We start from the raw sequence: 16,356 nt of genomic DNA on the forward strand, positions 1-16,356 counted from the left end.
GAGGAAATGCTCCAGTGACTGGGGAAGATGTCCAGTGACTCCTGTAAGTACTCATAAATCCCCAAGCAAAAATTAAGCAAATGCCTTAAGAATTGGCCTGTCATAGGGGCTAGAGATTATTACATTTCAGGCAATGTGAAGTGTTGGCTACTGTGGAGTCAGCGTTCAAAGACCTGGGCACTGGGAAACTGGTCGTGACTGATACGTTTGTTCTTTCATTTCTGTGGCATGCATCACCACAGAAAGGAGAGGAGGGTGTGTAGCAAGGCTACCATTTCCCATGTTTTGTCAGGCCTGCACTAGTTTGAGTACACACCCTTCCTGCCAGACTTGGAGATCTTGTATGCCAGAGGGCAGGAAGACTCTCTGACAGCGCTGGGCTTCCCTGGCAGGATCCACGGGACAGCCTGCTCACATCTCTGTTCCCTCGGGAAGCAGTCGGCTTAGCGGCCTCCGGCTCCTGGCTGGGCTAGCTTGCTGAGCTGTTTTCCTACAGTTCCTGTTAGGCTTCTCTTTCTTATCAAATGTAGACAAATTCTTCTCTTTGTCTTACATAAACCGGAATCTAATTTAATAGGAAAGCAAACCAGTAAACACTCATCCAGCAATTTGTTTTTGTAATGCCACCTGTGTGCTAATGTTATTCTGGACAGTCAAAGCAGTGTTGGATCACAGCTCTCCCTGTCTTCAGATTTCACAGTCCAACTGAAGAGCCTAGAAATAAACACACATTTATAAGGTAATGAGAAAAGACTTAAGTAACAATTCAGGTAGCATATAATTGATTTACAGAATAATTGTTTCATGTAAGTTGATAGGACCTGAGTACCCCCCGATGCAGTTGGAGGTTTCTGGGCCCAGGATCTGGTATGCTGTGAGGGTGACCACCAGGCCTCCAAGCCACTACCATGATAGAGGGTTCACAGCTCTGCTCTTTGTGCCTTCCTTGTTCTCAGGGAAAGAGGGTGTCTGTCAGCTCTGGCCCAATGGGTTAGGAAAAATAAGTTTTCATTGAAGTGAGCCAGAACATGAGTCTGGTTGGTTGTTGATTTGGGCATGTAAGTTTGGGGCAAAAATTAAGGTGGTTTGTCTTTTCCAGAGAGCTCTGAGGATGTGTGACACTGGAGCTGTTCATTGGCCCTAGATTCCTGGGAGGGCAGATAAGGGCTCCCAGAGTGGGTCTAGAGGTAGACCTAAGCCAACACTTTAACAGAGGGGTGGTTCAAGGGGAATCAAGCTACCATGGTCACTTGGCTTTTTGCCATCCCTTGTGACATGAATCCATGTTGGTGAGGCGAGGTATGTCCAGAAGCAGAGTTCTAGAGGCTTTCAATCTTCCTGAAATTTAGGGTCCTCACAAAAACCATTTCTAGGCTGTGTAGGAAGAGGAATCCCCAGGATTATTTGGTTGCAAGTCTGCTGTTTTCAGGTTCCTGGTATGGGAAGATGCTGGACTTCGGGCCATTTAATATGGACAGGGATAGGCAGAGGCTTCTGAGAGCCCATGTCACAGCCTTTGGTGAAGCAGGGCCATCAGCCTTCTCTCCACATCTCTGTTGTCAGGAGGAGGAGGATGTGAATGAGGGTCCTTGGAAGCATATGATCCCAGGAGTTGGTGGAGCTAGGAGAGCCCATGTCAGCTAGACCTGCCATCATTAGGCACTGCCCGTTCAGGCCCCAAAGGAGTCACTGAGACTCGTGACCGTGAAGTTCTCTCCCTGTGTACTTTCCTTTTTTTTTAGTGAGAATTCTGACTTGACTTTAACATATATGGGAGAAGCCATGAGAACTCCAGTTTTCCCAGAGAACTGGGTGTAAGTGTATGAATTGCTGTATGCAGAACACCAAACTGACCTTGACATCAGACCGCACTTCTGGTCCTATTTCTGAACTTCTCTGGGCCCCTGTGAAATGGGGGTGAACTATGGATATTATTTAGCCTTTCCAGCATGATATATGACTGCCTCTAAGTCCTGACCAAGAAAGACACTGGTGTAACATTACACGGGAAAGCCAGGCTTTCCTGTACAAGGTATTTGAAAGTCCTGAGTCAGTATCCCAAAAGACCTCTCTGCCATTCCACCTAACTATGTATTCCCATGTATGAATCTATATATGCATGAAAGTATATTTTTTCCTTTTTTTAATTTTTATTAAATTTATTGGGATGACATGGGCTAGTAAAATTATATAGGTTTCAAGTGTACAATTATATCAGAGGGTATATTTTTCTACGTTTTTCCCACATAGTTGTTTTTTCCTGTTATTGGGGCTGTGCCCTTTGTTTTTTATTAAGGATATAAGCTTCAGATCCTCAGTTTTTTTAGAGCTGGGGAAAAAAAACAAAAACACAATTAGGGCAGTAGTTGTTGAAGTACTCTAATTCTAGATCAGCTCTTCCAGATCTTGAACCTGTGAAAAATTTATCTGTCATCTATGGCCTCTAGTTAGTTAAGGGCCCCCTCTGGCATCGTGCTGTGCTAAGCGTTATTGAAGTTGTGGACACTGAGAAGGAGGAGTATTGTGAGTCCTAAAGCACTGAGACATATTTGCAGCTATAAGGATGGATATGGCATAGACGGTGCTTCTAAAACTTTTCGTATCAGTCATAAAACTGTATTTTCTTCTAGCATTCACGGGCATAAAATCAGAGGAATGTCGAGCCTGCTGGGGCTGTGTCTAGACGAGTGGTGCTTAAGAATGTGGTCCCTGAACCAACAGCATCAGCATCACCTGGGAACTTGTCATAAATCCAGATTCTTAGGCCCCCTCCCAGACCTTTTAAATCTCGGGGTAAGACCTACGTAACCATCTGTGTTTGAACAAGCCTTCCAGGTAATTCTGATGTACACTAAGATGGAGAGTCACTGATCTAATCCAGTGTCTTCATTTTCAGTTACAGAAACCGAGGCCCAGGAACATTAAGGTTGCTTCTCACTGAGTCCGTAATGCTATAGGCAAAATTGCGCTTTCCTCCACTTGTTGGATCATTATATTTTTACTTCACTTTTGAGGCCATAAAGATTATTTCTTGTCCTCATTTTTATTAGTTTTTCCTAAAATTAATTCTCGGACTTATCCTCCAAAGGTATGCTTTTCATATCACAACTCTTTCTGTGACATCTTATTTTCAGCCTTTGTTTGACTTTCTTTTTTCCCCCCTTCATTTTCTTCATCCTTAAAGATTTCCCATTAATTCCTGAAAGGAGAGGGAGGAATCCTAATATCTTTTATTTCTCAGCTCAGAAGTCGTTCAGAAAAATATGTATTTTAATGTACAAAGTGCCCTAACATCCTTGCCACAGTTGAATGTTTTCTTAAATCTGTCACGAGAAGGTAAGTTTTTCTGCCCATTTCTTGGCACTTATGTGCTTCGTTAGAAAAACACTGAGTTTGCCAACCCTTTTCCCGTGGGCTCTTGAGATAACAAGAGATCATTCCTTAAGCAGCCTGACCCAGATAATTTAATCCCAAGAACTCCAGTCCCTTGGGATGCCTTCCCTGACCCCCGTCCAGGTCAGGCCTCTGCTGTATCCTCTCATATTACCATTTATATCATCTGCATTGCATTTATCACAGGTGCGGTTCTGCATGTATTTATACAATAATTTGATTTATGGCTATCTCTCCCACTAAATGTAAGTTGTCTGAAGGTAGAGATCATGCCCCATGTTATATCCCCAGCGCTTGGCACAGGGCCTGGCATACTGGATGAATGTAGGCATTCACAAATTCTACCCATGCAAGCCTAGTCTGCTGGTGTGATCCAGGGAGCCAACATGGGCCTGTGACCCAGGAAAGGGGACTGTGAGCAAGAGGGACTCAGTCTGATACTTTCAAACTTATTTTTCTAGTAGCAGAATCCTTTTTGTTTAAATAGGTATATATTCCCTGAGTTTCGTAAAACACAAAAGTGGTGCTTTTCTTGGGCTGCTTCTCTACCCTGCTGTTTGAAATGATTTATCCAGTCTCATGCCTCTAGATAGGGAAACCTAGATAGGGAAACGGGTGTCGTGGTCCCAGAGCTGTGAACCTGTGGAACAAAGAGGCAGCTTGTCTGGGCCTCTGGTGCTCAAGGGCACTTCACACCTAAGTAGTCTGGGGAGTATGAGCTGGAGCGAGGCTTGCAGCTTGAAGCTTGTTTACCCCACAGAAGATCTGAGCTGGTAAGCACTCAGCATCCATGCTTTCCCCATTCCCTGGAGACAAAAAGCAGTTTTCAGCTTCTCTAATCTCTCCTTTGACTTCCTAGCAGGAAAGCTAGATAAACTTAAATAAACATGTCTTTTAAGGCAACACAAGTCTTCCTAAAGGTAAAGACCCCGAGTAGCTGGCCTGGCCGGAGCCTGTTTAACTCAATATGGCCTTTTGCTCCCACACTGATAGCGATGCTGGGTCCTAAGTTCAAAAGCTCTCTTATTGTTTGGGCTCAAGAAGGGAGGTCTCTCCTCCTTCCCTGACTTATCCTGGCATGAATTGGAGATTGCTAAACCTAGTTTTATCACCAACTAACTCCCAGCAGCCACAAAAGTCCTCTTCCTCCCAGCCCACACTGCAGTGTCCACCCCACTCCCTGCAGTGAGTAGTTACAGCAGGAAGCCTTTGGTTTGGCCAGAACTGCAGCTCTCAGATGGGGTGTTTGTATCTAAGAACCTAAGTTCCTCATTACTTTCCTGGTCAGCCATGTATGTTCTGCAGCCAAATGCCCACATTCTCACCCAATACTGTGATTCTCCTGTCCCTAATCCTAAAATCCCACAAGTGTGGGGAAGCATTGGAGACCTTCCAAGAGCAGATGGTGATAGCAACCAGGCTACACTCCCTGCAGGGCCCCCTCCTGCCAGGCCCCAGTGCAAGGATCTCTCCCCTTGCCTTGGCTCCCTGGACATGTGACACTTGGCTAGCCATGCACCTGTTGTATTTTTTGTTATTATTTAGAGAAGAGTGGGAGATTCAAGAGTTTTTTCAAGGGAAGAGATTGAATTATGTCATAGGCTACTGATCTCCATATATTCCACCGGAGGAAGCTACAGCAATTGGTACTCGTAATGCTGGGAGTTCATGCCTGAGAATCCCATATGTGCAAATGGCACATGCTCTGTGGGGCTCTTGAGGATCAGGGTGGCAGGAGAGGGGGATAGGAAGTAAGGGGAGCTTGGAAGGATTAGCCAAAGACACCAAATTATCTCCTGTTTCAGGATGTGAGCTTCCAAAGGGCTGAGCCTGATAAACAGTACATATAACAGGAAAACTCATATAGGTTCATATTGAGTTTTTAAATTTCTTTTTTAAAAATCAAATTTTCAAAATACTGAACGTCGAAATTATTGACCTAGAAAATGTAGCTTCTATGTGAGTCTTAAAATCTAAGTCACAGTGGGCCCTTTTTTCCGTATTTAGGACATCTGCTGGGTCTCTCCCATGGAGGTGGTAGTGAAATGTACCACTGGCAGAACTGTGCTGGGCCGGCCATTTTATATATGCACCTCGTTTGACTTAGTCTTCTCTTCTACTCTGCGAGGTAGATAGACTTCCATTTGGTAGTGTAGTAAACCAAAGCCCAGAGAGGTTTAGAAATGCCCTGGGTCATTCAGCAGTGAAGTGAAAGAACCAGGATTTCAACGGAAATGTCTGACCCCAAAGCTCAAGTTCAGCACCAATAAATGGCTCTTTCTGGGGGTACAGCTGTCCGTGTGGGACAGCCGTCATTTGTATAAAGTTTTCTTATTTTTTATTGCAAGGTTTATTGCCTATGATTACCATTGTTTCTGCTGCAAAGTGGCCAGATGGGTTCCCCTCCTGAGCCTTTATGAATAGAGTCAGGAAGCGGCACCCTGCAGTGGCCACCACAAATGATCTGTGTCCCAATCATTGCCCCATCTGAAAACACTCAGAAAACATTCAAGGGACCAAGGCAATGAACACCGGGGTTATTGGAGATACACAGACCCAGAGAAGGCACAGTCTTGACCTGGTTGCCCTTAGATATGCATGCAGGCTTGGTGGCTGCTCCTCCATCCATGAAGTGCCCGTGGAGGGTGAGAGTGGAGCCTGGATGGCCTTGGAGTAGAAGCCTAAATGTGCACATTGTTCAAGATTGTCTTCAACCAGAAGAAAAAACATACAGAGTAGTCCGTCCTAAGATGCTGTGACCTAACCACACTGACAAGGCCTTGCCCTGCCTGTCCTCTGTTTAATGATCATTGCCTCTCCCTGTCCACCAGCCCTTTGTGCACGTCAGTCCCCATCTTCCATTCAGTGGCCGGAGCAGAATGAGCAGGGGAGGGACCATAGGAGGCAAAGAGATCAAAAAGGAAAATTTGAAGGGGTGAACAGACCACGTATGGCCTTGTGGGTTGGCCACTGTAAGGACTTTGGCTTTTTGTTCTAAATGAGATGAGAGGCTATCAGGATTTTATGCAGACCAGAGATATGATCTGATCCATCTTAAGTTTCAACTGAATTACCTTGGCTGCTGTGTTGAGAAGAAATTGATGGAGACCAGTTAAGTTACCATTAAAATATGCGTAATCCAGGCAAAAAACAGTGGTGACTTGGATGAGTAAGATCGCAGTGGTGGTAGTGAGAACTGGTTAGATTCTGGACATAGATTGAAGGCTGAGCCAACAGAATTTACTCATTGAGAGTGGGATGTAAGAAATGACTGCAGTGATTTTGGCTTGAGAAACTGGGAGAATGGAGTTGCCATTGACTGAGATGGGGAAGAGTTGGGGAGGGGAGAATCAAGAGCTCAGTTTTGGATTTCATCCCCAAACTTGCCCTTCCACCTTGAATGTCTTTGTGAGTGGTTTCCTGCATTGTTATTAGGCACTGTGTAACTCCTCCAGCCGGTTTCCTGGTGTGCGCCCAGGTCTTTAGGAATCCCAGCTCTTGGCCTTTTCCTACCTCAGTGCCTTTGCACATGCATTTCCCTTTGTCTGGATACCTTCCCCCACTCCCCTTTATACTTCCTGGAACATCTGTTCCCTTTAAAATAACCCCAGTGTTACTCCCCGTGAAGTCTTTCCTGATCCTACCATCTGCAGTGGGGAATTGCTCTGTGTTCCCACCAGACCTTGAGCTTGTTCCCTCAAGAAGCCTATGACTTCTTGGGAGAATTGGGATAGTGGGGTTTGAGTCACCCACCTGGGACAATATTCTGTAGAATGAATAATGGAATAACTGGTTGTCTTCACTCTTCCCCAGCTTGCCCTCATTCCTGTGTATGTGTTGTCCATACCACTTCTTGGGCATTGTAATGTTTTTATTATTGAAAGGTATTGGCATCAGACTTCCTTCTACTTGAACGACCCCAGGTTCACAGAGTACTAGGTATTGGTATCTTATGACTGTTCATGCCCTCATGGACTTTCATCTTAAAATATGGAAGAATGTTGATCCTTTCTGTTTCCTCACACGGAAAGAAGCTGCTCAGTCCTCGAGCTCTCTCTTCAGGTTTTACCTAGCTTTGTTTTGCTCTCTGAGTACATTCTAGCTGCAGTGCACTCAGAACAAGTGTGAGGGCAGGAAGGATGTTTTCACTCCTTTCCCCTCCTCTTAGAGCTAAGCATTTTCTGGCCTTTTGACTACACTAACTTACTGGACCAGTGTTTCCAGAGAGCAATCTGCAGGGAATCTTAGAGCTCTTTCTGCGGTTACACCTGAGAGTGCAAAGCCCATCTTCTGGAGTATAGATTCTCTTGCCCCAAGCTGGCGATCTAATAAATGCATAAAAGTGCATGGGTGGGCGGCCGGATGGCTCAGGTGGTTAGGGCACAAGCTCTGAACAACAGGGTTGCCCATTCAATTCCCGCATGGGATGGTGGGCTGCGCCCCCTGCAACTAAAGATTGAAAACGCAACCAGACTTGGAGCTGAGCTGCACCCTCCACAACTAGATTGAAGGACAGCGACTTGGAACTGATGGGCCCTGGAGAAGCACACTGTTCCCCAATATTCCCCAATAAAATGTATTACACAAAAAAAAAGTACATAGGCATGTCCAAGAAGCATGTCTACCTCTCCAGCCCACTTGTATGAGAGAGAGAGAGAGAGAGAGAGAGAGAGATTTATTTTAAGGAATTGGCTCATAAGATTGTAGGAGCTGACAAATCTGGAATCTTCAGGGCAGAACAACAGTATGGAAATCCCAACAAGAGTTGATGTTACAGACTTGAGTCTGGAGGCAGAATTCTTTCCTCTTCAGGGAAACTCAGTCTTTTTTCTTAGGCCCTTCAACTAATTAGGTGAGGCCCACCCACATATGGGGTAACCTACTCTACTCAAAGTCTGCTTAAATGTCAATCACATGTAAAAAATACCTTCCCAGTAATGTTTAGACTGATATTTGATGGGCACTATAGCCTAGCCAAGTTGACACACAAAATTACCAAAGCACCACCTATACTTCCCACTCCTGTGCCTTCTGCATCTACTCCTTTTATTTTTCCCTCAAGAACTTACTCCTCTTTCTCCAGCCCATAACTCTCTCCAGTCTCAGTCATCCAAGCCCAGTCATCATTCCTCGTCCCAGGCCACCATCTCGTCTCATGGGAGACGTTCCTGAGTCCATCTGTCTTCAAGAAATAAGTCTTTTCCCCATTGTAAACCCCTTGGAACTCTGAGGTTTCCTTTCGTGTTTATCTTCAGGTATCGGGAAGAATGTGGTTTGTGAGAAGGCAGCAACCTCAGTGGATGCCTTCCGCATGGTGACTGCCTCACGCTACTACCCACAGCTGATGAGTCTGGTGGGGAACGTGCTGCGCTTCTTGCCTGCCTTCGTGCGCATGAAGCAGCTGATTGCTGAGCACTATGTGGGCGCGGTGATGGTCTGCGATGCCCGCATCTACTCGGGCAGCCTGCTCAGCCCCAACTACGGCTGGATCTGCGACGAGCTCATGGGCGGCGGGGGCCTGCACACCATGGGCACCTACATCGTGGACCTGCTGACCCACCTGACTGGCCGGAGAGCCGAGAAGGTCCATGGGCTCCTCAAGACCTTTGTGAGGCAGAATGCGGCCATCCGTGGTATTCGGCACGTCACCAGCGACGACTTCTGTTTCTTCCAGATGCTCATGGGTGGGGGGGTGTGCAGCACAGTGACACTCAATTTCAACATGCCAGGCGCCTTTGTGCACGAGGTCATGGTGGTTGGCTCTGCGGGACGCCTTGTTGCCCGGGGAGCTGACCTCTATGGGCAGAAGAACTCTGCCACACAAGAGGAGTTGCTACTAAGGGACTCGCTGGCTGTGGGTGCAGGGCTGCCCGAGCAGGGGCCCCAGGACGTGCCACTGCTCTACCTCAAGGGCATGGTGTACATGGTGCAGGCCCTGCGCCAGTCCTTCCAGGGGCAGGGGGACCGTCGCACATGGGACCACACCCCTGTATCCATGGCCGCCTCATTCGAGGATGGGCTGTACATGCAGAGCGTGGTGGACGCCATCAAAAGGTCGAGCCGATCCGGGGAGTGGGAGTCTGTGGAGGTGCTGACAGAGGAACCTGATGCCAACCAGAACCTGTGCGAGGCACTTCAGCGGAATAACTTGTGAGCCTGCACGTGGGCTTCCTGTCACGGGGCAAAGGGGCCAGGGAGGGACCAGGAGCCATGATGGGAGGGCTTGGCTAGAGCACAGACAGTGTCTTTCATTTAACAAGTCAACTTGGGCAGGGTCCAGGTGAAGGCCAAGGTGGCCCCGGGAAAACAGTTCCTCTAGCACTCGTTTACTCTTCAGACTCGCAGGGCGGTGACGTTCCTGTTGCCATGGCCAAGAGGCCTAGCACAGTGTGCGCGGGGCAGGGCTGCCTCCAAGTCTCTGTAGTTAATGCTGGTGAGTAGGGCCAGCAAAAGCTTGATTTGGGGGCTTCTTCGGTCTATTTGTGGTCCTAACTGGGTGAGAAAGCAGAGCATGGAGCCAGCTTGGCTGATTGCTCAGGCCTGAGGAGAAATGACACAAAGCCTTGTTTCCGTGTCCTTCCTGGGCTTAGGGCATCTCAGGAATGGTGAGGACACCAAGTCATCCGCTCAGGGATCCACACCTGCCACCCATCCCCATGTGATCAGGCCCTTCCAGCCTCCAGGCTCTCCAATCCCTGGCAGGGAGGAGGGGTTCTTCATTAGGTGAGTTCTCAAGAGCTGTTGACCTAGGGCAGAGGTCCCCTGATTTGGCAGAAGAGACACGGGAGAGCTCTGGAACATCTGATAAATGTTAATAAATCAGAAAGTCTAACACTACAGCATGTGGTTATTGACTGTTTGGTAGGTTAGGTTTTTTTAATAATGAAAGGCTTGGTTATTGCTGTAGATTGTTGATATTTTCCTGTTTCCTTGTGTCTGGCTCCACAGCAACTTTGACCTTCAGATCCATCACTGTCTAGGGGGCCACGTAGGCTCCTGTCACTGTTCGCCCCCATCTCCCAGCTTATTCCCTCGTCCCTGAATGCCAGGAGCCCTCCAAAGAAAAGGACTCAAGATTTCCTAAGGGGGACCTGTTGCGCTGCCATTTCAGGGAGGTAATGGGAGAGTTTGAGGCCTCCCTGAACTGAAGGTCAGGAGGGGTTCTGTTCTTAAAACCATGAAGTTGGCTCCAAGGGAGCCCTGGGAGAGGGGAGATGAGGAATGGTCCCAGAGAGGCTGGACAAAATGAATTTGAGGAGGAAAGCTCCACACACTGCCCCTTAGAGTGTGTGTGGCTGAACACTGCCTGGCCCAGCCAGCCAGTCACTAGCCATGCATGTGTTCTACACAGGGATAGCCTTTTAACCATGTCAATCAGAGGTGGGGTGGGGAGGAAGGACACATGCACCCCTTTGTTTCCTCTGCCAGCCTGCCAAGATTAAGCGTGGTCCAAACTTCCCTTCTCTAACCTTCCCTCCCTGCCCTGCCCTGGGCTCCTTGCCACAAAGAGAAAGGCTCAGGGAAGGCTCCGTCTTCCTCTTGGCACCCTTTGTAGAAGTCACAAGGCCTGTTTCCCAGTGTTGTCCTGGTTTTGTACCTTGTCTTTGTGAGATAAAATAACAATGGCTAGTGTTGAAGTGTGCTTTTTGCATGCTGGGCCCCCTGAGGTAGACACTTCATGCATATCATTTACTATCCAAACCACTCTATGAGGTACTAATATTCCCATTAGTCAGATCAGAAAACTGAGGTAGAGAGGAACAAAGTTACTTGCCTCCTCTAAGTTATAAGTGATGGAGTCAGGAACCTGGTCATCTGACTATGCAGCCTAACCCTGAACTATTCTGGCCAGCACTTGTGGCTCCTCAGATTCTGAATGCCCAAGCCTTGTCCCTCTTCCAGGTTACTGCCTCCTCCCTGCAACAGGAATTTCAGCCTGTCCTGAACTAGGAGGTGGACTGCAGAGAGAACCCCACCAGGCAGGGCTCTGGTAGAGTTGAAGAGGCTGTTTCCTTCCTCTTGGGGACCATCAGTTCAGCTCCAGGTCAGTCCTTATGTGTTCCAAGGATGTTGAGATCCCTCCTAGATTTGGGAACCGACCAAGAAAGCACATCCATCCATTCTGCCTGACTCATGCTCCTACTGAAGAAAGGGCCATGTTGCTGACCCACAGTGGCATACTTAGGTTTTATAGGGCTCTGCAGCGAACCACTTGTTTACTGCCCCAAAGTCCTGGGGCAGCCTGCAGTAGGCTTAGTACAGAGCTATTAGGACCCATGGCCCTCTGTTGGCACACCCCAGAGTCCAGGTCCACAGCCATCTGTCAGCCATTGTTACCATCATATATCTCTTGGGTCCAGATGCTTGTAACCAAGGAAGCCAGCAGGGTTTTGAACCCCAGGGGTGACTGAGCCTACAACTGGTTCCAGGTTTGTCCTGCAGCGCCCTCTCCTGGAGGAAGACAGCATCACCTCCCAGGACCTGATTTCCCAAATCTCAGGATCTTCCTTGGGTCAAAGTAAATAAAGTTTTTCCAAGCCAGAGAAAATGCAGTTAACTTTTCTTCTGTATTATATCAACCAGAAGAGAACTTCCAAAATACCTGTTGCTTATTTTGGAAACCCTTTTCCAAATCTAGGCCTCATATCCAGACAATAGCAGCAGTCTCCTCACCTCCTTGTCCCCAGTCTCCCTTTCTCACTCTGTCCTGCACACTGCTGCCCAAGCGACGTCTCCAAAATGTCAGGCCAAGGTCTCTCCTTACTTACACCCCTCCCCCATCACTCCCAGATTCACCCAACCTGGTCTCCTGATGGCCTGCTTCCGCCATGCTAAGTGGTCCTCCTGCATGGAGCTGCCATCTTCCACACTAGCAAGGCTTCGTCCCTGGCATATCCTCTGCCTGGACGACCACCCAGCTCTCCTTCAGGAGTCAGCTAGAGGGCTGCCTCTTCACTGCTTCCCTAGACATAGTGACAAGTCACCTCCGCCACCTGTGGTTCCACAGTCTTGCTCCTCAGCTCTTCCATGGCACATGTCTCTGCACCATGCTGCTTCGGCATTTTTCCCTTAGAGTGAGTGTCTAGGAGCAGTAGCGGTGACTTGTTCCTTTCTGTCAGGAAATGTAGCCTTGTTCTTCTATAGTTACTGAGTGTTTCCTACGTCACCTGGGGAAGGTAGGGACAGAGCTTCCTTATCAGTGCTGGCCTGGTCCACACCTCTAGCCCTGGAGACCACACAGAGAAAGCAGACGCTCGGCCTTTTTGGGTCAGGTCTTCACCAGGGCCCCCCCCCCCCCCCCCAGGTCCACAGATCTGCAGGGCTCAGGAAGGGGCGGGGCCTCCCTGGCACCCAGGGTGTGGCCTCATGCAAGGCCACTTCTCTCCAGGCCCTTGCTTCCTCAGCCATAAAGAGAGGAGGTCAAGCTCAGTTATCTTGAAGGACCCTCTACCTCTGAAAAATCCCTGAGAATCCATGCTCATCCCTGTGGACAATATTCAGTCTGCATGGTCTCTGTGGACAGTATTTCCTGGGGTGGTCAAATCACTAACCAGGGAAAAGTGTCAACAGGAAGAAGAAATATGTCCAGAACACACAGCTTGCCCTGTGGCCTTGCCAAGGCGCCGGTGAGCATCCAAGCGACCCCTAAAGGAGGGAGCATCCCGTGCTGATACCCATTTTCTCTCTTCCAATGACCTTGCCAGGCCATTATTCCAGGTACCACACATGGCTCTGGACGTTGGATGGCCTCCGCTTTTCAGATCCTGACCTATCCCTCTGTAGCTTCCTCAGGTCCCCACCTGGTCTCCTTATCTTTTTATGCTTTTTATGGGGGTCCTCTGCTAGGTGGATGTGATGCAATGACACGGACCCTTGGGGAGTTCAGTCTCATCCTGAAGACAGCTGTGACCCACAAGGACAGTAGTATGTGGCTACTTTAACGCAGGGCAACACTGGGAGTTGCCCAGCTCCGCAGGAAGCAAGGTGTCCTGAATCTTCACGGGTCCATGCGCACTAGCCAAGTGGAGGGGTGAGGGAATAAAGGCATTTTAGACAGGGGAAGCCCCAAGCGCAGAGACTGAAGGTAAGAAAAGGTGTGGCTGGTCAGGGAATGATAGGAAACCACTGAAAAGTTACAAGCAGCTGGGGTAAGATGAGAGGGTACTAGACGGGGAGCAACACCATCAGGGGTTTGGATGTGTGTGTAGCAGGGTCACCGGCCTTGATGCTTGATTAGCTTGTAGGAGTCAACAAGCAAAGAACAGGATGGGGTCTGGGGTGACACCAGGATTTTGGCTTGAATGATTGTGCAGGTGAGATACAGGAGGAAAAGCAGGTTGCGGGGAGGAGGAATTACTCGTTTAATTTGAAATTCTGTTTTTAAGGTGTCTGAGGGCCATGCAGTAGGACGAGGAGGCAGCAGGGTATTAGGGTTTCCAAATGGCCGGCACTGGCCACCTCTTCCAGAGACCCCTCAGGGTGAGAAGCAGCAGTCATCTGGTGGCTTGGCCTCAGGGCTCCAGGGAGACCATTCTCCACCACCACCACTCTCTGCCTGCCAGGAAATAGGCACCAGGGGCCACTCTGGGGGCAAAGTGTGGTCCAGCTGTGATCTAACAATAAGTGGAAAGCAGCCCAAAGCTTCCACTCTTGGGCAGGCGAATGAACTCTGCCACCTCAGAGGGGAGAATCCCAAGTGTTGGCACCCTGAAGGGCCGACCGAATGCAGACCCTTCCCCGGCAGACAGCAAGGCCATGCACCGGCTTCCCATGACCTGCCAGTTCCTTTCCTTTCTTTGCCCACGTTCCTCATCACCTCCCTCTCCATCCCCACCATTATCCTGTCCGAACTTCAGGTTCATCGAAGACTTGAAATGCACAGGACAAGTCCCTACCCCCACAGATTGATTCAGTTAGGTCTGAGGCAGTACCCAGGAATCTACATTTTTATCGAGTTCCTAGGCGATCCAAATGACCTGTCAAGTTTCAAACCCTGCATTGGGGAATCCTCCACCCCTCTTCCCAGCCTGTCCCTCTTCAGACACCTTATTTAGGGAGTCAAAGTCTGAGAAAAGGAAAAACATTTATTTTCAGCAAGTCCAAGGTGCCAAGTAGGGCAGGGGCTGTATTCCCCCCTCCCTCCGAGGGCTTGAGCCCATAGGCTGCTGCTCTGGTTCAGGCTTAGGAGGGGAGCCACCAGTGGGGTAGGACAGTCACTTGTACTGAGGAGAAAGGGGGGGTACAAGTGGGGCTGCACAGACACTTAGCATCTTGTCGATGTCCACCTGAGTTGACTTATCCACCTCAGCCTTGAGGCGGCTGCTAACCCCCAAGCTGGGCAAACTCCTAGGCTCCTCTCCAGCCTCCTCCCCCAGGGGAACCATAGCATGGGTAGGGGGCACGAACATATTGGGGCAGGGCACAGTGAGGCCTGAGCCAAGCTCACCTGCCACAGGCAGCAAGGCTGGCAGTTGCTCCACACCTGCCTCCTCGGGGACTGGGGTCAGCTCCCACTCAGGTTCCACCTTGGCTTCAGCCTTCCTGTCCTCCTCCCCTGCCTGGTTCAGCTCAGGATTGCAATAGTTGATATACTGGTACAGAGGCCGTAGGCGCTGGACCTTTCCTGCAAGGATCCAGGGCAGAACAGGGGCTGGAGTGCCAAGCTGTGCCATGTCAGGAGTCCAGCAGGCAGGGGAAAAAAGGAAGGCCCAGGGACTGCCACTCACGCTCTAGCCCCAAGGTCTCTGAGGGTGCAGATACTATGCTGGCCACAGCTGGGAGCACTGAGGCCCCCGGACTCTTGCGCTTCTTGGCTTTTTTGTGCTGTTTGGCAGTCGGTGAGGGCTCACTTCGGCCACCCTCCGGGTCCTCCCTCTGCTGCGGCAGCCCCTGGGGCAGCTCAGCTTCAGCCCTAGGATGGGCTTGGTGGCTAGGCCCTGGGAGGCTGGGGGACAGGAGGCTTGAGGAGGCTGCCTCCATTCCAGCCTTGGCTCCTGAGTCCTGAGCCTGCGGAATAGCCCTGCCTCCCCACACCCTGGACCCAGATTTGTGTCCCTTTCCTGGTCAGTGAGGCCCCAGCCTGGACCAGGGCTGAGGAGCGCAGACCCCTGCAAGGTCTTGAGACTCTGAATGCCCCCTACACCAGGACTCGAGGGACAGAAGGAGTGAGGAGTGATGGTGGTGGCAGAGAATAAAGATGCACACTGCAGGACTGCAGGATTTAGGAGTCCTACTGGGGTGTGAGTCCCGCAACCCCCCTCAGCCCTGCAACTTCTTCCCTCTGAAAGACCCCTCACTTGACTGGCTTCCTCTTCAGACTATGACTGGACTTCACAATGGAGGCCGTAGGCCTGGGGCTTCTCTCCTCTAGTGCCTCCACCTCTGGCTTGAGCCTCTCTTCCTCCAGCTTGAATGGTTCCTCCTGGAGCTCTGGCTCTGCGACTGGTCCTGTTGGACATTTGTCTTCACCGAGGGTCCCACTTGCCTCATGGACTGGCGCCAAGCACTGGTTTTCCATCACTGGACACTAGAGGTGACACATAGGTAACTGGTCACCATGGCCAAGCAAAAGATACAGGGATCAGTCATTAGACACCCGACATTAGACACCAAACGTGAATAAAGGGCACCAGCCCCTGCCCCTGCCCGCCTATGGAGCCTGTCTTGGCCGTTAGGGGGTCGATGCACAGAGTTCGGCCTCCTAGAGCGCCGCGACCAAGAGTTTGAAGGCTAGACAGCCTGTAGGTCACCTCAGAGGTCTGAGCACCGCCACCGGGCGCCTCCGCAAGCTGTGCGGGCCCCTCGGTCGTCCCCTTTTGGGCCTCTGGTCGCCTCTCGGCCCCTGCCGAGGCCATAGCTGTGCAGTCAGCGCATCCTCGACGGCTGCTGATGGGAAGGGGTGGACGGGCCCCGAGGGGCCGGACAGGTTCACCCTTCGCTGACGCGGGAGATCGACCGGGAGGG

At 50.0% G+C, this 16,356-nt stretch overlaps 2 protein-coding genes across 5 annotated transcripts in view; one reads left to right on the forward strand and one right to left on the reverse strand.

Annotated features, from left to right (window-relative positions):
- GFOD2 (Gfo/Idh/MocA-like oxidoreductase domain containing 2) overlaps nt 1-10,230 on the forward strand; it is a 36,503-nt gene extending 26,273 nt beyond the window's left edge. For all 3 annotated transcript variants that reach the window (XM_019755989.3, XM_074314714.2, XM_019755979.3), the window contains one exon: nt 8,649-10,230. In XM_019755989.3, the coding sequence (XP_019611548.1) occupies nt 8,705-9,547 (843 nt within the window). In that variant the 5' untranslated portion in view covers nt 8,649-8,704 and the 3' untranslated portion in view covers nt 9,548-10,230. The remainder of the gene's footprint in view (nt 1-8,648) is intronic.
- Nucleotides 10,231-14,606: 4,376 nt separating this feature from the next.
- C8H16orf86 (chromosome 8 C16orf86 homolog) lies at nt 14,607-16,275 on the reverse strand. 2 transcript variants are annotated; one of them, XM_019756055.3, is made up of 4 exons: nt 16,143-16,275; nt 15,690-15,919; nt 15,120-15,352; nt 14,607-15,016 (listed from the first exon to the last, which is right to left on the reverse strand). In XM_019756055.3, the coding sequence occupies exons 1-4, from the start codon at nt 16,245-16,247 to the stop codon at nt 14,607-14,609; spliced, it is 978 nt and encodes a 325-aa protein (XP_019611614.2). In that variant the 5' UTR covers nt 16,248-16,275. The 2 variants fall into 2 exon arrangements, with proteins under 2 accessions (XP_019611614.2, XP_088656438.1); XM_088800312.1 differs by having other exon boundaries at nt 15,120-15,337; nt 15,690-15,920; nt 16,084-16,275.
- Nucleotides 16,276-16,356: the final 81 nt, after the last annotated feature.

Source organism: Rhinolophus sinicus, chromosome 8, assembly GCF_057876585.1.
Source record: "Rhinolophus sinicus isolate RSI-liver-muscle chromosome 8, RSI-T2T, whole genome shotgun sequence".
Lineage (NCBI taxonomy): Eukaryota > Metazoa > Chordata > Mammalia > Chiroptera > Rhinolophidae > Rhinolophus > Rhinolophus sinicus.

What these genes read in the sequence shown, in the direction of transcription:
- C8H16orf86 (XM_088800312.1), bottom strand. Translation starts at nt 16,247, where the DNA reads ATGGCCTCGGCAGGGGCCGAGAGGCGACCAGAGGCCCAAAAGGGGACG. An exon ending in GGCGCTCTAGGAGGCCGAAC is followed by an intron (nt 15,921 to 16,083) that starts TCTGTGCATCGA and finishes GTGTCACCTCTA; the next exon opens with GTGTCCAGTGATGGAAAACC. An exon ending in AGAGACCTTGGGGCTAGAGC is followed by an intron (nt 15,017 to 15,119) that starts GTGAGTGGCAGT and finishes GGATCCTTGCAG; the next exon opens with GAAAGGTCCAGCGCCTACGG.